The 24645-nt window shown below is 35.8% G+C and overlaps 1 protein-coding gene across 3 annotated transcripts in view; it reads left to right on the top strand.

The window, feature by feature from the left end:
• FOCAD (focadhesin) overlaps positions 1-24645 on the top strand; it is a gene marked incomplete at both ends in the record, with an annotated part of 251103 nt that overhangs the window by 43188 nt on the left and 183270 nt on the right. For all 3 annotated transcript variants that reach the window (XM_084236533.1, XM_084236532.1, XM_084236531.1), the window contains 4 exons: positions 4568-4669; positions 10669-10873; positions 14303-14509; positions 20773-20860. In XM_084236533.1, the coding sequence (XP_084092659.1) occupies positions 4568-4669; positions 10669-10873; positions 14303-14509; positions 20773-20860 (602 nt within the window). The remainder of the gene's footprint in view (positions 1-4567; positions 4670-10668; positions 10874-14302; positions 14510-20772; positions 20861-24645) is intronic.

The following is a 24645-nucleotide window of genomic DNA, read 5'->3' as shown; positions in this document are numbered from 1 at the left end:
TGAGAGTTACCTTTATGGCTTTCTGCCTTTACAAGGTTTGGTTCTTTTCTATCTCTAGTCCTGAGTAGTATGAAGGTGAGGGTTTTAATGGGTGGCTTGGGTTAAATAACTTCAGCACTGGAAGATACTTAGTCTGATTTTCTCATTTTATACATCAAGAGACTTTTCCCAAGAGAGGTTAATTCTCTTGCCTGAGATAACAGGATTTGTGGCAGAGATAGAATGTAAATTTGCAACTCTTGACTCTTAATTTTGTGCCTTCCTCTACTATTTCAGTAACCTCATGTCTTCACTTGTAGTTTTTTTTTTCCCCTGAGTTATAGATGTGTCTGTATAAGAATATATTCACTTTTATTTTTTTTAAGATTTATTTTTATTTATTTATGCATATAAGTACTGGGATATAGACCAGAGATGCAGGGGGTAAGAAGCACCAGAGACAGTGTGGGGAGCAGAACAGGCAGATCTACTGAAATACACTGCTGAGGGGAGCAGCAGGCAAAACAGGAGAGGTCTGCTGCACCATGTGGGTTAGCTCCCTGGCTCATGGTGTTGAGACTTTAACCCCTAGATTAATGTCTAGGGAGACCCTTATGTTTGTTAAAAAATCTTGTGTAACTTGTAAAACTAGATTTTACAAGTGATCAGGTTGATTGTATGGTTAACCCATTTATCATTTTTCGTAAACATTTTAGACAATTGAATCATTAATTTGAATAACAGGTTTGGGAATAATTGAAAGTTTAAGGTACAACTGTTTCAGTTTGGTTTTCTTTTGTTGATCAACAGTCTTGTAATTGTTACTTTTCTTGATCAACAGTCTTCTAATTTAGAGAAAGTTGACTTGTTTTATGGTGAGTCCTTCTATCTATCTAGATCTTTTACAGGTAGATTTACTTGAACAAGCAGAATGACTGTTAAGCAGTGAGTGAGAGGAAGAAAGAAAAGAAAAATATTGAATAAGCCATAAATTTAGTCATCAGTCTTTGAATACATCAAGAGTGAACTTACTTAGCCTTATGACATTTTAAATGATCTAAATATATTATTTTAAATAGGAAAATAGCTCTACTTTCTATCATTCAAATTAGCATGTATATTACTTATTTTGGAACGTGATTCTATATTCATAAAGGAATACTTTCACATTTTTTTCCATTTTAAGTCTTAAGTTTCTATTGTCTGATTAACTTGAACACCATATGTTAATATTTGATAGCTATATTTCCATAAGAAACTTAAATTTTTGAGCATGATTGATCAACTAACTGCTTTTGATGCAGCATAGGGAAGAGTGAAGGTACAATTACAATCTTTTTTTTAACAACTCAAAAATGATACCATGTTTTAATCAATTTTGTGCCTCTCACAGTGGTTGTCATTTTATCTAATGCAGTGCATTTTAACCAGGGACAATTTTACCCCCCAGGGGACATTTGGTAGTGTCTGGAGACATTTTTGATTGTCATGACTAGGGAGAATGCTATTAGTATCTACTGTGTAGAGGCCTGGAATGCTTCTAAACATTTTATAGTGCATTGAATAACAACAAAGAGTTATCTATTCCCAAAAGTCAGTAGAGCTAAGATTGAGAAACCTTCATGTATGGCAGTTGCATATTAAAGTATATGTAATTAAATAGTGTCATCCATTCTATTACTTATACACAAGACTTTATATATTATTTTGTTTATTTATACATGATGATTCATAAAGGGAAATTTAGTTCTTCATTATGTGTAAAGTATTAAAACAAGATTTTGGCAATTATAACTGTTTTTGGAATAGTGGTACTCAGTTTAAATAGTATAATGTTAGTAATCAAGTGTTAATCAACAGTAAGAATTATTGTTCTTATTTTGGACTTGCCCCCATCCCTTACAGTTTCAGGATTTTCTTAGAATCAACATTGTGTATTTTTCTCTTACAATATTTTCACTTGGATATGACAGTCAATTCCCTGGAAAAATTATCTAGATGTCTAAGTTAGTAATTAATCTGGATAATTACTATTTCTATATTTTATTTAATACCATTTTTAAAGTTTAAGTTTGAGATGCTAAATAGAATCTGCCAAATACAATAGGTAGCAAAACAGGTCTTCAGCTTCATGCAACAAAGTTATAATGACAGTGATCATGATCTCATTGAAGTAGAAGCTTAATTATAATAGCTCTTTGCTCTATGTTTGCTATTTCTAATACTACTTTGAAAGCATACTTCTTATTACTGATGACTTGATTTAACTTGGATAAACTTTTAACAAGGAGATAGAGCCTTAATAGTTTTTTGGAGTAAGGAGTGGGAACAGGAAAGGGATGACTTATGATTACACAAAACCTATATGTTAATTTATTGGATTTTCTTCTTAAATGGTCATGAATGCCATTAGCTAGAAAATTAGTGGATGGTCAGCATGATGACTATCAGAAGACATCATCCCTTTCCTTTTTTTTTCATGTTTAATTGAATATGGCCTACTTGAACTCACCACCTAAGTTCAGCTGATGTGATATGCCTGAGAGACTTGTAGAATTTGTAACATTTGTTTCTTAATATCTGTGGTAACCCGGGTGGAAGCAAATTCTACATAGGTTTAACTGCCAACACGTTGGAATTTGGAAATGTGATTTTGATACTATTTTTGAGTCTTGGCATATAAATTGCTTGGAGCAATTTATTTCTTAGCAATGGCAATGGCAATTCATCTGATCAGTGAGGAATAGTCTGTGCTTTAACAAATAGGAGGCTGCCAGCATGTGAAGTTAGTGCTTGATACATTAGGTGAGGATGAGGAGAAATAGAGAGATGGTGTTACAATATCCAGAAACTGTGTAGTAGTAACAGGAAGATGTTTAACTTGAGTGTTTCAGAGTGATAGATCTGCCATACTTGTTTGAAAGAGAACAAAAATCATAAAACTTCCCTCTTCTGTGGTTTTTCACTTGTAGGTCTCAACCCTGGCAACACAGTTGAATTGTTAGAAGAGTTTAAAAAAAATTACTAATGGACTCTACTGCTAGCAACCCCATTATTAGTGAGATCTGGCCATTGGTATTTTTAAAAAAGCTTCACAGATAAATCTAGTATTCAACCAGGGTTGAGAACCAGTGCTTTATAGTAGTGCATCAGAGTTGTCTCTAGGGCTCTTTGTTAGATCTGTGCTGGGCCTGAGAATTGATTTGGATTTCTAACAAGTTCTCAGGCGATGAGTGATATTGCTGGTAAGGTAATCATATTTTGGGAACCACCAAGAAGGCGGTCTTAAAAAATCATTTGGGTGTAACTGATGGTCTGATTTTTCTTTTTGAAAAATCATTGCTAGTGATGTATTGTTGGGTTAAAATTAAGATTAAAGAATAGCACCATATGTGTTATTCTTTTTGTGCTAAAGAGTTACTTCCTGTGTATATATTTATATTTTTTTTACAAAGAGCATTAAAAATTTTATTGAAAAAATTTTTGTGGTGGAGAAAGCCACATCAGTGTTAACTAAAAACTGTTCATAGGGCCTCCCCGGTGGCGCAGCGGTTGAGCGCTGGGTTGCGAAGCTGCGCACGGCCTCTGCGGCGCCGGTTCGATCCCCGGCTGCTCCCCGGCCACCGGAGGAGGGTCCCACATGGCGTGCAGACCTCTCCTGCCGCCCGCTGCTCCCCTCAGCAGTGTACTTCAGTCCTTCTGCCTGCTCTGCTCCCCGCTCTGGCTCTGGTGAATTCTCTCACCCTCCCACGCTTCTGACTGTACCCAGTGCATGTATAAACAAAAACAAACAAACAAACCAGCAAACAAATAAATAAAGCATGCCTCTATAAAAAAAAAAAAAAAAAAATAAAAACTGTTCATAGACCAAAAAGCTGATGTATTTACAGTTTTTAGGATATTTTTGAACTATTTAAAATAACTTGTTTTATTGTTCTTTTAAAAATTTCTTTATTTGAGAATTCTTCAGGTTTCAGATCTAATGTTTTGTTAAGTCTACATTTCTTAATGGCTATACTACTAATAAAATGATTCTTCCTCACTCAACAGATATTTCAGACATTTTCAATTTGGACAATCTGAAATTTGGGAGAAATATTATCTTTTTTCTCATCATAAGTATGCTGGAGGAAAAGATCCATATGCTGAGAAGAATGACGATAACTGGAAATAGAGAGAGATATAATGCCTTCTATGTTGGGACAATGTTAGAAGAAACAGAGTTTTCAGTTTTAGAAAACGTGGAGGAGCGCAAATGAAGTACTCCTAGGAATAAGGGAGTCAAGGGAAGGCATGTAAGGGAGCTACTGGATTCAGGAGTTTGGCCATTATCCCACAGCTATTTCGTGCTAGAGTCTGTTCTCATATTTGGGTCTCTCAGTCTCTTGGGTTCATTCTCTTTTCTGTAAAAATTAGATAAAGGGGAAAAAGTGTCAGTTCTAAGGAACCAACTGCAATAAATGCAGCCAATGATAGTTTTATGACAATTATGAATCCTTGGAAAAGTCTGTAAATGGTGTGGGCTATATTTGGATATTGAGAATGTGTAGTCCTGAAATGACAGCTTTCAATGTGACTTGTTTTTCAGAAATCATCCTCAGCCTTTGATCACTGTGCTTGAACATAGACCTGATTGCTGGCCGGTACTTTTGCAGCAGCTGACAGCTTTTTTCCAGCAGTGTCCTGAAAGGTAATGTAAAGTAAAATAAATGAGGGCAGTGGAATGGTCTATGCTAATTTTAGAGCTTATATTTTGTTTTTCAGCTGCTTTGACTATAATGTTTTCTCTAGAAGAAAGAAATGTCTTAGAGTAGGATGGAATCTTCTTTGTTTTTTTTTTTTTTTAAGAAAGAGACAAAGGTTTTATTGATAAGTAAGTATTGAATATGACAAAAGGTAATAAAGTTAGGTATTAGTTAGGAGAGCTGATTAGAAATATATATTAGGAATATTTAGTTTACTGCACAATACATAGAGAAAATAGGTTCCTCCTCCTGGAAATTTATTAATGAGTTAAAATCTTCATCAGAAACCTGCCAATTAAAATCAAGTAATACTGCCAGCTGGGACCAAATAGTCTCTATCTGTGTACTTAGTTTGGCTTTACCAAGACTTCCTGATGGTCCTGAAAGATACCTCCTTTCTTCTATCCTTGCTACCATGGCCCTGACTCAGGTTGTCATTTTCTCTGATTGTAGCTGTCACCACTGTTCCTAACTGGCGTCTCTGCCCTTAATCTCATCCTGCAAAAGGCCACTCTCTAAGCATCCCTCAGAGTGGTGTATGAGGAGAGCATATATTACTGTCTCACTCCCTTGCTTCAGTCATCACAGCTGTGGTTTTCAAACTGCACTTGCGGTGTGTGGGCTAAGCACAGGGAAGGCCCCACGCTGCTTCAGCTGTGTTCCTTAAAATTTACATGTTATTTCCTGGAAACTGTTGATTGAAAAAAAAAGATAGGTTAGTTTCTGAAATAGTTGGAAAATCCCTGGGCTACAGGATAAACTCTAGTATGTCATGCTAGGCCCTGTGTATAATATGGCTTCTACCTATTTCATCAGTTTTGTCTTCCCATATCTTTATCTTACAGTTTCTGCTTCAGCAATACACTGACTGACTTTTGGTTCCACACAGGAAGTGGTGCTATTCTTTGGCTTCTGTGCTTTTGCTTTTCATGCCCACCTTTTTCTCCCGGGAATCTTCACCCAACCCTTTCATGACTTACTTCTCTATTTTATTTTATTTATTTATTTTTTTTTACAGATTTTTAAATTTATTTATACAAGAACTGGGGTACAGGTCAGAGGTGCGGGAGGGTGAGAGAATTCACCAGAGACAGAGCAGGGAGCAGAACAGGCAGGCGGACCGAAGACACTGCTGAGGGGAGCAGTGGGCAAGACAGAAGAGGTCTGCTGTGCCATGTGTGTATCTCTCTGGGCGGCTGGTAATTGAACCCACACTGCAGAGGCTGCGGACAGCCTCACAGTGCAGCGCTCAACCCGCTGTGCCACTGGGGAGGCCCTTACTTCTCTATTTTAAATCTCTATTTAAAATCTCTGTTCTCTGCCCTAGTTCATGCCTGTCCTAAACTAGGTAATTCTCATACTTGCGTCCATAATAACTTCAACTGTGATTTCTAACACCTGTATACTTACTACATTGCCCTATACTTACTCTTCTCTATTGACTGTGAAATCTTCTCCAGGGCAGGGACAGTGCCTCATTACTTTTGAATTAATAATGCCTGGCTCATTTTGGGTTGCTCTGTAAATATTGAAATTTATATACGTGAGGCCCAAAGATTGACTGCACTCAGTCAGTGGGCTATAGGGTGCCTCCCAATAGGTAATGTCATCATATATTAGTACCATCAGGCAAGGTGATGATATGGGGTCATTACCCTGGGTAATCCAGAGCCTGAGTTACATTTGCCATACCAGTATACCCATGTTTTGTTTTGTTTTCCCTTGAAGGTGTTATAGTGTTCTATAGACACAGTTTCTTAGGATTCCATTTCTGAGTCTGTAACTTCAATTTTAGATGGAATTTCTTTGCAGAATGGACTGCTGAAGGAAAATTTTTTTTTTAAGATCTGTCCATTCATGCATACAAGACCCGGGGTACAGGCCAGATGCATGGGAGGGTAAGAGGATTCACCAGTGACAGAGTGGGGAACAGAACAGACAGACTGACTGAAATACACTGCTGAGGGGAACAGCGGGTGAGTCAAGAGAGGTCTGATGTGCCATATGGGTATGTCCACGGCTGGCAGGGATCAAACCCTCGCTGCAGAGGGTGCAGGCAGCCTCGCAGCCCAGCGCTCAACCACTGTGTCACCAGGGGAGGCCCGGAAATTTTAAAGACATATAGGGAACACTGTAATCATCTGTCAGTGAGAAAGATCCATGTAGCATTTTAACCAATAACTCAAAATAAACATCATTATCCTCTTATCCCTCACCTAGGATTGCATTTTCAAATATAAGGTATTAATATTTGCTAAGTAAGTCTTTGTTTAGCTATGTCCCGAATGGATTTATAACTGCATTGTTTAATGGAATTACCTTTGTTAAATAGATGGTATATCAACAGTGTCATCTTTTTAAATTATTGCTAACTTTGTTAATATGCTTACTTTTAGGGCAGTTCTTAAGAATATCTCTCTTTTCCAGTGCTTGAGATAATTGACAAGTAATTTACCCTTTTGTAATTTTGATTTTGAAGGAGTATTATTATTTTGGAACTTGGAAGTAGCTGTGCTAAAGAAATTTGCCAGATATGCATAATGAAAGGCTTTTAATTGACTCTTGTTTATTTACTGATGAGCTTTATTGATTAATTTCTTTTAGTTTAGCTCTTAGGTATTTGTGTCTGCCATCTAGACTCTCTTAAAAGTTCTAAATTATTTTATATTTATTTGCACAGAATAATGTCAAATGCCTCATTTCCACTTTTGCATTTTGGGCTGTTTGCAAGATGAAATTGATAATTCTGACTTCGTTTTTTCAGCAGACTGTTAGCTTTCTTAAGTTTAATTTTAGAGTAAGCTAGCAGTTTTTAAGTTGTTGTTTAGAAGGTAATAAAGGAAGTTGGTAATTTATTAAGAATATAAATAACAATTCACAACCATGGCAAAATGTTCTGAAGATACCTTCTATTCTAGTTCTTTCTGTGTGAGGAATTGTTGATTATTATAGTAGCTGTTTGTATGTTATGAAGTTTAACTTTGTCTTAGAATTTTTGAACATTATTTTATAATTAAATTCTACATTAATTTGTAGAAGACCTGTGATAGTAAAGTTTTACCTTTATGCAACTGAGAATTGCATAAATTGATATTGATGTCATGATCTTCAGACGTGGATACTTAGAGATTGTAAGAAGAACAACATTAAATGACTTACCAGGGTAATTTATAGTCAGTGGTAGAGCTGGATCTAAGCCTCAGGTTTTTTCACTCTCATTGGAGATCTTTTCAACTATTTCTCTCTCAGTGAAGACTTGTGTATAGATACATGTACAATTATTAAATTTTTAAAAATCTCTTTTATTGAGGTAGCGTTGATTTATAGTACTGTATATGATTTAGAGGTATGGGGTCACATGTTGCCACAGCACATTTTTGATATTCTTACTCACTTTGAAATTTCAGGTTATTTGTTTTTATTATTTTCCTTTTCTCCTGAGCTCTTTCAGTTTCATACCCCACTGAAGTAAGATTTAATCATCAGATAGCATGTAGGAAAGATTTACCCAAGGAGATTTAAAAATAGTATATTATCCTTAAAGAAGCTCAACATTGTTCTCCTAATGTCAAATAGAAACAGTATCTTAGAAATATATATTTCTTTATATGAAATTTTCATTTCACCTTCAACATCTTAACAGAAAACTGTTAAGCTCTTCATGGATAATCTTGACACCTTGTAGTATTTATTCTCTAGGGAATGCATTATTCGAGAGAGATGGGGAAACACTGTTTCTTAAATTTCTTCTCTGGAAACTTATTCATATTCCAGCCTATGCATACATTATTTGCTTGATCTAGGAAGTTTTTTTAGCATCTGAAAATGAATTTATGATAGATAGGCTTCAGTAATAATTATGAATTCAAATGTCCTCCGTTTGATTTTTACAGATTGTGTAGTATTTGTGCTTGTGATTAAGAAAAAAAATCCTCCAGATTGTGAGCTTTACCAGAGCAAGGACTTTATCTATTTTTGTTTCATGCTTTGTTTCCAGTACATAGACGAGTGACTGGTACACCGTGGTTACTTAGTAAATTTTGCTAAGCGAATAAATGAATGAATGCATAAATTAAATCTTACTGACTTGGTAACTTTAAAATTTTTATTAGTGTCAATGGTGTTTTGAAATCACATTGCTGTGGAATGTATGATATTATAAAATTAAATTGTCAACCTTAATTAAAATGCTCTTTCCTTCATGAAATATTGCATGTTTTACCTTTCTTTTCACTTTTTGTTCTCTAGTGCAGAACAGAACTGATTGCCCATTAGACTTTATGCTTCTGCAGGATAGATAATAACCGATTCATTGTTGCATCTTATCTAATAATTATGTGTAATAAATATGAAAAACATTAAATGAAATTATGATGTTTAATTGATGCATGCTAATTGTAAAACTCTATATCTTAGTATAACTGAATTGATTCATTTAATGATTGAGCATCTCTTTGAAGCTTAGAGTGTACACTTATTGGTGATACAGTAATAAACAAGAATCTGTGGTCCATTTCCTCATTTGGCTTGTCATCTGGCAGGGGATATGGATATTAAATAAATAACGACAATGATGTCACTTTCCTGTAGAAGCACATAATGGGGTCTGAGCTAGGTTTGTTATCATGGAAAGCATCGGGACTTTTGAAGGAAAAACTGAAAAATGGTAGAAATTCAGTAGAGGAAGGAACGGGAAAGGAGAGAGGACGAGAAGAGTATTGTGGCTGAGGAAACAGCAAGTGGGAAGAAAGCCTGGAGGACTTGGTTGAAGATCTGAAATAAGCTTAGTCTAGTTCAGTGCAGAGAAGAGAGCCAAAGTAAGTCTGGAAAAAATTCTGGGACCAAATTATGGAGGGTTTGTGAATTGGGCTAAACACTTTCATCTGAAGGCTGTATTTTTTAAAACTGGTTAATGACAGGATCACATTTTCATTTGTGAAAGGTCATTGTGGCATATTAGTGACTTGGGTCTGTGTGCTATTAGGATACATTGAAATGCAAATAGATAGGAAAGATTTGTAGGGCTTCTTACTTCCTTTGAGTGGGAAAAGCTTAAAAGGAGAGAAAAAAATTATCGGATGGTTTCACTTATAGGAAGAGTATAGTGGAACCAAATAAGGGATCAAGAAAAAAATAATTATAATAAATTAAAAAACAAAATTAACAGGCAATTATAAATCAGAGACATTCTGCAGGGGAGGGGGAAAGAGAGGGATCAAAACAGGGGCTGGAAGAGCACAAGGGACTATGGTGATGGTTCAGGGGTGAATTGGTGGTGGGAATTCTTTGGGGACTACACCTGAGAGGAGAAAGCAAATATTGTACAAAAACGAACCATGATGTAAAATATATATAACATTTTTTTAGAAAAAGGTGGGGCTTGGCAAATTATTCTGCTTTTCTCTGCCTCAATTTCTGTATCTGCCTAATGGGATAGTATTTTATATTTCATAGAGTTGTGGTGGAGATCAAATGAGATAAATGCAGTAGCTGTCACACTGTAAGTAAATGTGATCTGTGATTAATATAATCTTGGAATGTCTGTATGACTTTGTTCTACACAGAACCCCATCTGTACAGTTTTTCCAAAAATGCATTCCTGTTTCATACTCCCTGACAGTGCATCCTGACATCTATAATTTTAGAAAGCTTCTTAGATGACTCTGATGTTCTCCAAAGACTGGTCCTGGGCTATAGATGCTTCTGAGTATGCAAGTAGAGACTCAGAGTGCAAGTAGAAATCAGGTCATTTTCCCCAGTACACAACCCAGCTGTTTGGTATGAGTCTAGGTAGGTCATGGTGGAACAGAAGAGTTAGAAAACTAACACTTGATGGTATAATAGTTTGTGATATGTGATGAGCTATTTACGTTGATCTTTGCCTTTTACCTGCTTGGTACTCTGTTTAACTCAATGACTAGTTTCTGCATTATATGACTTGCAGGTCAGAAGTTTCATGTATCCAAATCATGGCACCATTTCTATGGTATCTATATTGTGAACCATCCCAGTCACAAGAATATGCTAAACTCCGATTAGCCCTGCTTAAAGTCTTACTTCAGCCCCGGGGTCTTGGCGAAAAAGGACAACCATCAATTTTGGAACAACAAATACTTCAGCTGTGTTGTGACATGGTTCCATGTTTGCAGGTAAAGCTTTGCATTCTCCTTCATAGCAAAGTCTCAGTGAATGTTGATTTTTGTCATTATACATATAGAATCTCTGGTTTTGGCAAACACAGACACAATGCTGGCTCTAGGCTTTTAGAGATGATGAAGGAAATAAATCTAGTGTTAAAAATATATACAATGTTAACTGAATTCACAGCATTATAAATCAATAGTCTATCTTAGGATAACTAGGATCGAAAACTTCCTTGTTTAAGAGACTTCTTAGGGAAAAGAATTTTAAGTTGAATCTCTCTTAGACACTGAGAGTTAAAAGGAAAAAAAAAAGATCTTTTTGGGCAAATTAGAAAAAGGTGCATGTCTGGGCAGGTTTAGTCCTGGGGATGCAGGGCTTGACTGAGTTCTGGCTATATTCCAGTTTCTACATGTCCCCATATAACATGTGGTGACCCTGATGGGTCCTGCTCTTGAGAAGCTTCTAGTAAGGGAGTTAAGACAAGTGTTGTATTTAAATTATCATAATTCAAAGTTAGATGGATGAATGATGTTGAACAGACATAGGGGATAAAGTGCTAAGGAGTTCAGGGGAAAGATAAATTTGAGTTAATGTCTCTATAACCTCAGATTTAAAAAAAAACAATCCTGTTGCAGTTTGTCATGATTTTAGTATAGTGATTCATTTTTTAGGCTATCCCATCCCATAATTGAGTTTGAGGCTCAGAATCTGAGCACCATGCTGCTTAGTGAATGGAGAGAATCAGAATATTTTTCAAAATGATCACTTGCGGTCACAGATGACCTGTTTTAAGTTTGTTAGCAAAGAGTGACTAGAGTGAATCTTTCCTTTGTGACTCATAAATAGGCTTTCCTGTAATCAAGGCAGAGAAAAGTTAATTAAAATGAAATCTCCTGTGGCTTTTCCAAAGATTTGTTTTGTGTGGGCAATAAAGCAGTATATAGGCAGAATGTTTTGAGCTAGATTGTACCTTTTCACATCATGGCTGCATTTCCCTGTTCTGTGATGATTGGTAGAGCAGTAGAAGATCTGGTAAAACTTTTTGTCTTCATGAACCTATATTGACAAATTAAATGCTTTTTTTAAAAAAAAGATTTATTTATTTATGCATGTAAGTACTGGGGTGCAGGCCAGAGGTGTGGGAGGTGAAAGGATTCACCAGAGACAAGGTGGGGAGCTGAACAGGCAGACTGACTGAAATACACACTGGTGAGGGGAGCAGTGGGTGAGTCAGGAGAGGTCTTCTGCGCCATGTGGGTCACTTCCCTGGCCGGGATCGAACTCATGCTGCAGTGGCTGTGGATAGCTTCTTAGTGCTGTGTCTTAACCCCTTGCGCCACCAGGGAGGCCCCAAATTAACCAGGGGGGTCTCAAATTAAATACTTCTCAAAGTGAGCTCTGTGGAATATCTCTGGGAATCTATGGCTTGATAATAGTCAAGATAAGTGACCAAAAAAGTGATACATAATTTGAAAGTCATGGAATTAATGATATAAGTACATATAATCACTTACAAATCCACTTTATTAGAAAGTATCTGAGAGTTGGGAGTGAACTAGGGACAATGTAATCCCTTTTCCCACTGATTACAGGTATTTCTTATATGCCCCAAGAGACAACTGTCCCATAAGCATTGAATATTTTAGTGATAGAGAGGATGCTATTTTGCAAGGTAACCAATTATTTTTTTCAAGTACTTTTGCTAATTGATCTGCATTTTCCTAAGACTTTATCCATTAGTCTGCATTATTTTCAACAGACTAAAACAAAACAAAACAAGCATTTTTAAAACCCTTTTACTGTTTTTCTCTCTTCCTTTCATTTCTTCTTTCAAACTTCCATCTTTTCCCCCCCTTCATCAATTATTTATTTCTCTGCATGAAATGGTTTTCAGATTTTTCACTATCCTTTGCCAGGAAATCTCTAGTATATTGGTGCTTAGAATGCTACTATGACATTTTTCTTAGAGCTGAATATGCCATTACAGATGTGGTAAAATCCATATTGAACACCTTAATATAATCACATGAATTAATTTTTTAAAAAAGAAATAGCTTTGCCTCCCTACTTATGACCTATTCTGAAATGATGGTCATTGAAACTCTTACTTTTTCTCATGCCAGTTGCTTTTCCATCTTTTATTTATCATATTATCTTTTTTGGACTCACCTGCTTTAAACTTCACTACTGACTTTAGTTCCAGTACTTCTTCCTTTGTAATTGTGATTCTTGTCATCACACGTTATTCACTGCACATGATCTGTTTTTACATAAAGATGGGACATTACTTTCAAAGTATTCTTGTTAGGAATTCTTGTTAGGTAATGCTTAAGACTAGAGAGCCTTTAATACTAACTTGCCAAGGTTGTCTTTCAAAAAAATATTTTTACTATGGAAAACTTAAGGTATGCACAAAAAAAACGTACTCAACGTAATATGTTGTCCAGTAAAGATGAGGCTTTATTTTAATTCCCTTTCTGAGTGAACTTTTGTTTTTCTAGTGTATATTTGTAAAAGAGCAAAATAATTTAGCTATTGGACTGCTCAGATTTATTTTTTATGGCTTGGTATTTTTTGTGATCTCCTCCCTCTTGGTCTTTTAATATCTTTTTTTCTCTTGCTTCCTAGGGATTAATTTTTCTCTCTTAGTATAACTTATAGTCATTTGGGTTATTATGGTGGTAACGATTGGTAAAAGATACAGCTGGTCAACTGTAGGGTTTCCTCTTGATGAATTTAACAGACACAAGGCTCCTGATTGAAGCAGATGGTTCATTGTTTGTAATCTCTGGGAAATGCCAGTGTGTCTGTGAGCAGGACCATATCCTTAATACCAACTCCAGAATTTTGATCAGAACAGCTGGGTTTGAATTGAATTGGGATTTTCAAGAGCACCCAACTCCTTCCTATCTAATACATTTGTTTGTTGAGAAGACACCCTACCATTTGAATGTGGTCTTTCATTACATCTGCCAAGTGTTGAAATGATTTTCTCAATTAAGTTTATCTGAACAAATATCTTGTACGAAAAGTACTTAGTAGTGCATTAGAATAACATGCTAACTTTACTATCAGGTAACTGCACTGAAATAGAAAGGGAGTTCATTTGGAGAGCGCAAAACCAATTTTAATTTCTTTCAACATATGTAATTTGTCTTAAGAGATCTACACTCAGAGAAGTTAGAAAAATAAATGCAAAGAATTTGTTCTAACCAGCTATTACAAAAACAGTAGTAAATTGTATTTTGGTTAGTGCCAAAAGGAGAAGGCAGAGTTGTATAGTTTAACCCTCTGAGTTATGCACATTTCTTCATCTCATCAAATCTTTATAGGTCTAGAGAAAAATATTTTATTGTTAAAGCTTCTTATATAACTCAGAATTTTCCTTTGTGTGTACTTAATATATAATGACTTTTTTTTTTTTAAAAACACAGTTAAAAGATTTGATGCAGACAACAGAAGTAATGCTGTTTATTGAAGAAGTATATTTAAGCCTTCTGCGTCATCCTGCTTTCTGGAAAATTCAGCTTACCCAGTTGACCCTTCAGCTCCTGTGTGTCTGTGAAGCCAGCTTAAGGATAACTGGGGAATACTCATCTTTAATCCACCTTTTAGAGCACAGTGTTGAACTTCTGAAGGAGGTAAGGATAGTATGGAGCAACTACTGAGCAGTTACTGTATGCTTTACCCACTTGAATACATAGATGTAAAGACATATTCAGTGACCTCAAGGGACTTATAGACATGCAAATAAATAATTGCATTATAGTAAGTAAAGTGCTTTTCATTACAGTAAGTTAAGGTGTTATGGAGGTATATTTAAAGAGCAGTGAGAACACAAGTTAAGGGGCATAGAGCATGTGTTATTTTTTTTTTTAAAGATTTATTTATTTATTTATACAAGCACTGGGTACAGTCAGAAGCGCGGGAGGGTGAGAGAATTCACCAGAGCCAGAGCGGGGAGCAGAACAGGCAGACTGACGAAGCACACTGTTGAGGGGAACAGCGTGCGACAGGAGAGGTCTGCGCGCCATGTGGGACCCTCGCCCAGCGGCCGGGGATCGAACTGGTGCTGCAGAGGCTGCGGGCAGCTTCACAGCCCAGCGCTCAACCGCTGCGCCACCGGGGAGGACGAGCATGTGTTATTTGAGGATGTCTCACTAGGAATTTACATGGTACATAAGAGAAGTTGGAAAGACCATTCTGGCTGCGACAAAGCATGTGCCCAAACACAGAGAACAGGCAGACATGGCCGGTTTAGAAAATAAGAACGTGTTGAGAATTACTAAAGGATTCAGGAATAAGAGAAAATATCATGAAGGATCTTCCATGCTCACAATTAAGTTTACGTTTGTCTTCTTTGCAGTAGAACGCTATTCACCACCTTTAAGCAGAGAAATATCCTCATATTTTGGTGGGTGGAAAAGCTTTTTGATGGGAGAGTGGAGGAGGGTTTGGAGCAGGGCAACATAAGTAGGACAGTAAGTGGGAAGGGAACGTGTTAGACTCCTGGGGCATCACAGACTGGGTGACTTGAACAAAATTTTATTTCTCACATTTCTAGAGACTAGGACTTCCAACAATCTTCCAACAAGATTGTTGGAATAATCTATAGATAATAATATATATTTATATTTTATATGTTATGAATGTGATATTTATTATGTGTAGCAGTAATCTATTATCAGTAATAATATATAGTAATGTGTATGTAACATGTATATATATACTTACGTAGACATATATGGCCATATGTTACATATTATATAGTTGTATGTATGTTATATATAAGCATAACAGAATATCCACATTATATATTAAAACCCTATTCAGAGGCATAATTTATTAATATAAGTATACCTATTAGTATAAAATAGATAATACATATGATATATGAGATAGGTAATATAGAGAACATTTATAGGAAAATATAAATAGGTAATGTTTCAGAGATAAATATTTTTCTAAATTTAGCTATTTGTATAGCTAACTTACCAGAAGGTGTATGTCTTAACTGTAAATATAATAACTTAGCAGGTAAGCCCTGTATTCTTTTGTATTTATACTAGATCCACGTGAGTAGTAGACATAATTATTGATTATAATTATGGTTTAATTCATTTTACTGTCATTTTCTGACTATTTTATTGCATATTCTCTCCCACTTGCAAACACACAGCAATATTTTTTAAACAGCTTCCTATGGCAACCATAAACCTATAGAAATTACATGAAAACAGACAAAGCTTATGAAATGTACATTTCAGTCAAATGGCTCAAACTAGTGTGCCCACAAGTCATTGGCGTTGGGCAGAGTTTATTGAAAATGCAAAAACCATGGGACCTACCCTAGAGAACTGAATCAGTAGGGATGAGTGGGGCCTTTTAAACTAATATCTCAGGTTATTTTCATAATTTTTTTGTTGCATGAGACAGACACCCTTATAAGCATCCCTCTGATCTAGAAATTTAACTTTTCCAATCATGGCAGAAGTTGTCCACAAGCCCAGTCCTAACCATAGCCCCTTTAATGAAGCCCCTGTCTATGCTGACTTTTATAGTAATATCTTCCTTGAATTTCTTTATAGTTTGATCACCTATGTGTATATGCCAGATGCCATGATGTCAGTTTCGATGTGCTTGCATGTGTATGATCTGTCTTTATAGGATGATCCCCTTCCAGCCCCTCTTTATTCTTTGCAGTTTATTTACTGACAAACCTGGTTTATGTGCGCTGTAGAGTTTTCTACATTGTGAAATTTACTGTTTGCATCCTCAAGTGCGCTTGAACATGTTTCTCTGTTACTAGGTAGTTATAGAGGCTTGATCAGATTCAGAACATTTTTGGTTTCATTTTGTTTTTCTAAGACTACAGAGAATACTATGTTCTTTCATCGAGAAGAACATAATGTGTGTTGCTCCTTCTTTTTAGGATGATACTAGCCATTGCTGCTCAATGTCTGTTTCCATTAATTCATTAGGAGTTAAAGCAATGTTGATATTCTAATTCTATAATATCTTCTTTGTTTATTAGCTGGAATACTTCTATATAAGTGAAACTCACCCTCACTATTTGGCTATCCAGTGGTAGAGTATATATAGGAAAAATAGGATAAGCACTTGACTTTTCCCCTTACATGTTTCTTTAAAGTATTATTTTGAATTTATAGATTTAAACGTTCTATGTATTTCAATCTCTTATAGATAATATCCTTATTAAAGTTCAAATTGTCCTATTTTTGGCCAATAGAAATCTCTTCAGATAGGCTCTTGAGTCCAATTTTTCAAATATTTTTGATTATAATCTAGACTTGCAGTATATTTTCATTTAGAACAATCAAAGTGTCTGGGAGAGAAGGTCATATTTATTTTGTTTCCCTTCTGTCCAATATTTTAACAATTTCAGAAGAATATAAAAGTAAGTAGAGCTGTTCGGAAATTTCCTTTTCTTCAATCCCCATTCTAGTTTTCCTAAGGCAAAAAAAAAAAAAAAAAAGCGTAGGAAGCCAATTTGTAAACATACACCTTTAGAACTATATGTCCTATAATGTGAAACAAAATGAAGAAGCATAAAGCAGTTTTATCATCTATTTTGAGATTTTACCTACATTTCTAGATTGCTGAATTTATCACCTGAATATTCAGTTCAAATATTACATTAACTTTTCTTTTCCCCTTTGTTCTCATCCTACTCTATATATTAAAGATGTTTCATTGCCCACTGAAAATGGATTATTTCTTAGGCTACATTAGTTTAAGTGGATTTGGTCTTAGTTGAGCTATTTTTTAGCCTTATTTGGGCGATCATAACTTCAGGCCCTTTCCATTTCAAGAAAAATACATATACTCTGATCAGCAAAATTGATGCTGATTGTGTGGAGATTGGTTAGCTTTCAAAGTGAAGCAAGAGCTCAATATTCTGGCTTAGGTAAGTCCAGGAACTAGTGATTTCTAAGACATCACCATTAGATAATTCATTTCTACTCATCTTTAGTCACTGTGTCATATAAAGTTTTCAAATTCCTAAGAAAATGATCTAGTTTGAATCAGTCAGCTTGAGCTAGGCTGCCATCTCTGTGTGTCTGCTACAGAGATTTACCTCTGATGAAGCCTTTCTTAATAAGTTTTTTTTTTAAATTAAATTTCCACCTAATAAAACAGACAAACAACTTTACATACTGTCTTGTTCACAGCGGCATTCCAAGGCCCAGTATATGTACTTAGTGCTCGTACATAGGTGGTATTCATTGATAGCTTTCATTTGAATTGAGGACAAAAAATATGGACTCTAAGCAGTCTATCAAGACTCATGTGGCCAAGTATAAAGGCATTCCCTTATTTTTTGTATTTTACTCCTTTTCTCTAGATAGCTTCTGAATTAGCTTCAATTTCTTCAAAAGTAGATTTTGAGTTACCATAAAGGCAAAAGAAGAGCCTGGATTTCCACGGTAGTAACTGTGGAATATAAATCCACAAAGGGCTTATGCCACAGGGGCTCCTTTGTAAGTGTGATCTCAAGAAGAAGGTGGAAAGGGACAAGACAAGGAAAGTGTTGAAAGTGGAGAAGTCAAGTTGGGCACCAGTTGCTCAGTCTCACAGAATCTTCTAAGAAACTTATGATGTGTCACATCTTTCCAGAAGGTTCCTGCATAAGGGGGGTAGTATTTATCCCTGAACTTCTATAGCTAGCTCATCAAGCCTTGGCATTGGGAGCATTAATTGAGAATCAAGAGTTGTTATAGCAGGAGCTATAATGCTGGGATGTTTGAAGTGGAAACCAAATGTCCAATAGAGACTTTTATTAAAATATCTCATTAAATGATACCATCCTTTGGTGTTCATTAAAAATCAATGAAACAAAATCTCTCTGTTACGTAAGCAATTTAAGATAATCTACCCTAATCCACCATCCTTTTCCTTATTTTTGGTGTCTTACATCTCTAGCTCTTTTCATTCCTAATGGATCTGGATAATTCTCAAAGTGTTTCTTCTTTTTATTTTTCCTTTGTGTTTCTCTTTCTTTCATCTGGGTATTTTTTGCATTTATAATGAGCTCAGTGATTTGAGATCAATGATTTGATCTTCCATTTGTTTTATTCTACTTCCATAGCTTTTGCCAGAATTTTAAATCTCTTGTACCAATCTTTTCACATCATGTGTCTCTGTTATTTTCTAAAAGTTTCAATTTCTATTTTCTGTTCTAATTTTACTTCTCATGTCAGTCACTTGTTTTTCTGAGTTTTCTTCCATTTCTTTGAATTTCTTTATCAAGGCAATTTTGAACTCTATCTGATTGGAGTATTAAATCTAAGATGTATTTGTGGTTGGATTTTGAAGTTATTTTCTCCTTGGGATGACATATTCCCTTGAGGCCTCAAAGTGCCAAGTGTGTATTTTTCCATTGGCTCATTTTACTTCTATAAATTTCCCTGTATTTTTGAGTATCTGTAGTAGTAACTTCGAGATTTGCAGTATTTTTACTTTTCCAGCACATGGTGCTGTGTTTTTCCTTGCTTTTCTAAGCTTTATATGGTTTTTGGTGTTTTGCCTTTCTGGGTTTCCATACATCTGTAGATCTGACCTTGTAGCTGCTAAGTTGGGGGTAAGGGAGGGACTTGTAGTAGTCTAGTCACGGGTTGAAGGATGGTGGCTCATTTTTGTGTACTGCCAAAATTCCATCTCTCTGGGGTTCCAGACCAGCTCTGCAGTCTGTGGTCTTTAAACTTAGTGTTTTCTTTACTTAGACACCTCAGAAATCCTTTGTCATTGGGCTTTTATGTTTTAGAATTTAATGTACCTATTAATTTTGTCTTTTTCAGTTCATTCACACACTTGATGAAATTAACAATTTTAAATTTCTATAGTTACCATTAATATGCTTAATAAATTGCTATAATTTAAAAATAATATCTGCCTTCCTAGACATTAATGTTTCTTTTATTCTAATAATCTTGATTTATTAAATTTGCTTAGTATAATTCCTTATGTAAGTTAAATGTATGCATCATGTCTATACTAGGTAAGTAGATAATCAAGGTACTTCATAGAAGAGAAATTTTTTTTGGATTAAGTACTGTGGGTAGTTTTTAAAGATTTACTCTTTTAAATATATTGGTCTATTATATTGCTTTTTGGTCATACGCAAAACATTTTGAATTACATGTGGTTTCTGGAGCTTTTGCCACTTCTCCCTTTATTAGAGCAGGGTTATTTTTTTTTTTTAAGATTTATTTTATTTATGCATACAAGAGCAGGGGTGTAGGCCAGAGGTGTGGGGGGTGAGAAGATTCACCAGAGTCAGAGTGGGGAGCACAACAGGTGAATTGATTGAAATACACTGCTGAGGGGAGCAGCGGGCAAGACAGGAGAGGTCTGCTGTGTCATGTGGGTCAGCTCCCTGGCTGGGGATCCAACTAATGCTGCAGTGGCTGCAGATAGCTTGATAGTGCTGACTGAGACTTAACCCCTTGCATTCACATGGAGGCCCCTGAGCAGACTTATTATAACTGCTTTTGAAAAGTTTTGTGGGCCTCCCTTTGTCATGCAGGCAGTTGAGCACCGTGCTGTGAAGCTGTCCACAGCCTCTGCAGCGCCTGTTCGATCCCGGCCAGCGGGCAAGGGTCCCACATGGTGCGGCAGAACTCTCCTGTCTTGCCTGCTGCTCCCCTCAGCAGTTTATTTCATCAGTCTGCCTGTTCTGTTCCCCACTCTGTCTCTGGGGAATCTTCTCACCCTCCTGCGCATCTGGTCTGTACTCCAGTTCTTGTGTAAAATGAATAAAATAAATCTTCAAAAAAAGTTTTTGTTTTGTAATCTTTCATATTAAACATGTGACTCCTGTGTATATATTTTATTATTCAATCCATGGCCCTTGGAATTTACTCACCAACTCTTTTTCTTTTAGGATTTTCCCACTGAATTGGTCGTAATTGGAATAACTTTACTACTTCTACAGACTCCAGCAAGTCAGCAGAAGCCAATCTTAAATCTAGGTAAATGAAAGTATACTCACTAAAGTAAAATGTGCCTATAACATGAATAGTGGCAAGAATCACTTGGGGCATGTTTCATGCTATGCTGTAATGGGCTGGTAGCCTGTGACTTCATTTTCATTCATCTCCAGGGATTTTTATTGCGTCTGTTCAGGAATTTTCATAATTGGTTATTAATTTTTTTTTCCTTTTCTAGCTAGGTGTTAGTTTTTGCAAGGTTCCATATAGCATAATTTAACCAACTATCTTTTTTTTTTAATAATAAATTTTATTTTTATATTCCCCATACAATTGCAACCCCCCCATTCTGACCCCAATCCCTCCCCTCCTGCCCCCCACCCCCCCAAAAGTGTCTCTGGTTCATAGTTTTTTGTTGATTTTGATTTTTACTTTCTTATAGTTATTCATTTTCCTGGTCCCTTATTTAAGTTTTCTAGATTCCTGCTATGAGTGAGACCATCCAGTAATTTTCTTTTTCTTTTTGGCTTATTTCGCTGAGCATGATCCCTTCCAGCGCCATCCATGTTGCTGCAAATTGCATGTGTTTATCTTTTTTGAATGCTGAGTAATATTCCATGGTATATATGGACCACATCTTCTTGATCCAGTCATCTATTTTTGGGCATTTGGGTTGTTTCCAAAGCTTAGCTATTGTAAATAGTGCTGCTATAAACATAGGGGTGCAGGTGCTCTTTGGAATTGATGTTTCTGTGTCCTTTGGGTAAATACCTAGGAGTGGAATTGCTGGATCATATGGAAGCTCTATGTTTAGTAGGTCCAGAAATCTCCACCCAGCTCTCCATAGTGGTTGGACCAGTTTGCACTCCCACCAACAGTGCAGAAGAGTTCCTTTTTCTCCACACCCTCGCCAACATTTGTTGTTGCTAGTTTTTTTAATATGTGCCATTCTCACTGGTGTAAGATGGTATCTCATGGTAGTTTTGATTTGCATTTCCCTGATTGCAAGTGATGTTGAACATTTTTTCATATGCCTGTTGTCCATTTGCATTTCCTCTTCAGAGAAGTTTCTTTTTAGCTCTTCTGCCCATTTTTTGACTGGATTATTTTCTTTTTTGTTGGTGAATCTCATCAGCTCTTTGCAGATTTTTGTGATCAGTCCTTTATCATTAGTGTTGTGTGCAAAAATGTTCTCCCAGTTTAACCAACTATCTTGACTGTCTTTTAGAGCATAATAAGCTACACCATTTAGCAATGATATTGGTAAATATATTTGAAGCATGTATTAGCTTTTTAACAGTTGTACATTAAAGTGGGAATCAATAACATAAAACCCTTGAAACAAAATAAGTTTTTAACATGTTTGTTTTTAACACTCTGTATATCATTACTACCCAAAATTGGTGCCACATTGACCAAGCTTTAACTTATGGTTATTGTATTAACCTTTCTAGAACAATGAAAGATAGTACTCTTCTGACCATTGTTGATTTAAAGTAACTCAGGGACTGGGGCTAAAAGGAGGCAACAATGTGGTAGAGAATCAAATTGCTAGACCTTGCAGATTGGCAAGACCACATATCTTACAGCTGCCTCTCTTTTCGTGGTCCAGTAGAATCCATGCTTTAATGGAGGACATGTCTAGATTATGTTGTTATACTGCCATGACGTATTAATAGATTTCAATTCTCCTTTTTATAAGTTTTTTTATTTGTACATACAAGAACTGGGGTAGAGGCCAGAGGTGTGGAGAGTGAAGGATCCACTAGAGACAGAGTGGGGAGCAAAGCAGGCACATCTACTGAAATACACTGCTAAGGGGAGCAGCAAGTGAGACAGGAGAGGTCTGCTGTGCCATATGTGTGCCCGGGGTGGAACCCAGGCGATGGCAGTGATAGTGTTGAGACTTAACCCCTAGGCCACCAGGGAGGCCCCCTAGATTTCCATTCTCAATTGGCCTTGTGCTCACATGTGCCCCCCTCCTTAGTTCTTTTCAGAACTGCTTTTGCCTTTTTTTTCAATTAATAGTAGTAGTTGACATGGAGCAAAAGCACCGTAAAGTGTTTTTTAGTAAGTTGCAAGTTGTGCAGCCATTACCACAATATAGTTTTAAAATGTTCTCTTCATTCCCCCAAAGTATCTTATACCCATTTGCAGTTAATGCTCATCCCCACCCTTAGCCCCAGGCAATCACTAATCTGCTTTCTGTCTCTGGAGATTTGCCTTTTCTGAATGTTTCTGGTAAGTGGATTTTGTTCGTTTTTTTGATCAAAAACAAATTCCAAGCTGTCAGAGAAAACACATTTCTAATTCTGAAGTTATTCCTTTATTTTGTCTTATAGGCTGATACAGAATCAGACACTTCAGTACTTTTATTATTTGGTAAATAGCAGACATTTTCTTTTGTAAACCTGTGTTTATGATAGGGTATTATCTTATTTAGATTTAATAAGCCATATAGAGAACTATTGAGCCAGTTGTCATGTTGAAAATTAAGGAAGAACTGTTGCTTAGTGTATTGGGAAAGAGTTTTCCAAGAAATAGGGTAACGAAGAGAATATTGATTCTTTCAAATTTCAAAAATGCACAGCATTAACACAATGTTATACTTATTAATTACTGACAATGACCTTTGTTGTTAATAGCAACTTGTTTAAAATGCTGTGTATAATATATATTATTATAATATATAATTTATTATAATTTAGAATATGGGAGTATTTTATTTTCTATATTTTCTGTTAAAAGACTGAATATTGTTCATATCTTAGAGACAGCTATGGATTAAGATCAATACTTAGGCCAAAAAAGTGTCCATTAATAGTGTTAGAGTTCAGCTACTTGATTTCATACCATGTTCCAAATTGACTTCTATGTGATTTGAAATAAAATACTGTCAACTCATTGACATGATTTAAGGCTTGTGAACTTTTTTTTTTTTTTGGTGTAGTGGAAGAAATCAGTTGTTTGATAATCGAGCTCTGAAAGCTATGAATAACATTTTTTCAGAAACTTAAGGTTCATTTAATAATCATGACAAAAGTATATTTGTGGGGGAACTATTCATGTAGCTAAGTTATTGTATATTTGTATGTATATTTCTAATGAGTAAGTTGAGTTTTCAAAGAAAAATGTATGATTTCACTTACAGGAGGAACATAGGGACACCATTCAAGAGATAAGGGGGAAAAAAGACAAAACTTTCAGGCAAAATATAAATTGGAGACATTTATAAGGGGAGGGGATGGGAAAGAGATCAAAATGGGAAGGAAGAGCACAGGATGGTTCACGGTGATGGTTCACAGGTGTCTTAGTGGTGGTAATTTTATGGGGACAACACCTGACAGGAGAAATCAAACATTGTACAAAAATGAACAATGATATAAAAATATGTAAATAAATAAATTAAAATAAATATATGAAAGATTAAAAAGAAGTTGAGTTTTCATGTTAAAAGGACAATCATTATATTTTTCTTTTTCCTTCTGACTTATTTCACTGAGCATAATCCCTTCCAGTGCCATCTAAGTTGCTGAGAATGGCATGAGTTTATCTTTTTTGATTGCTGAATAGTATTCCATTGTGTATATATACCATATCTTCTTGATCCAGTCACCTATTTTTGGCATTTGGGTTGTTTCCATATCTTACCTTTTGTAGATAGTGCTGCAATAGACATCAGATGGTTTCACTTATAGGAGAAATATAGGGGAACCAAATAAGAGATCATGAAAAAAATAATAATAATAAATTAAAAAAATTGACAGGTAACTATAAATCAGAGACATTCTGCAGGGGAGGTGGAGGGAGATGGATCAAAATAGGAG

The sequence above is a fragment of the Talpa europaea genome, assembly GCF_964194135.1.
Source record: "Talpa europaea genome assembly, chromosome: 7".
Classification (NCBI taxonomy): domain Eukaryota; kingdom Metazoa; phylum Chordata; class Mammalia; order Eulipotyphla; family Talpidae; genus Talpa; species Talpa europaea.
Note: the sequence above shows the minus strand (reverse complement) of the source record. Positions and strands in the feature narration are given on the sequence as shown.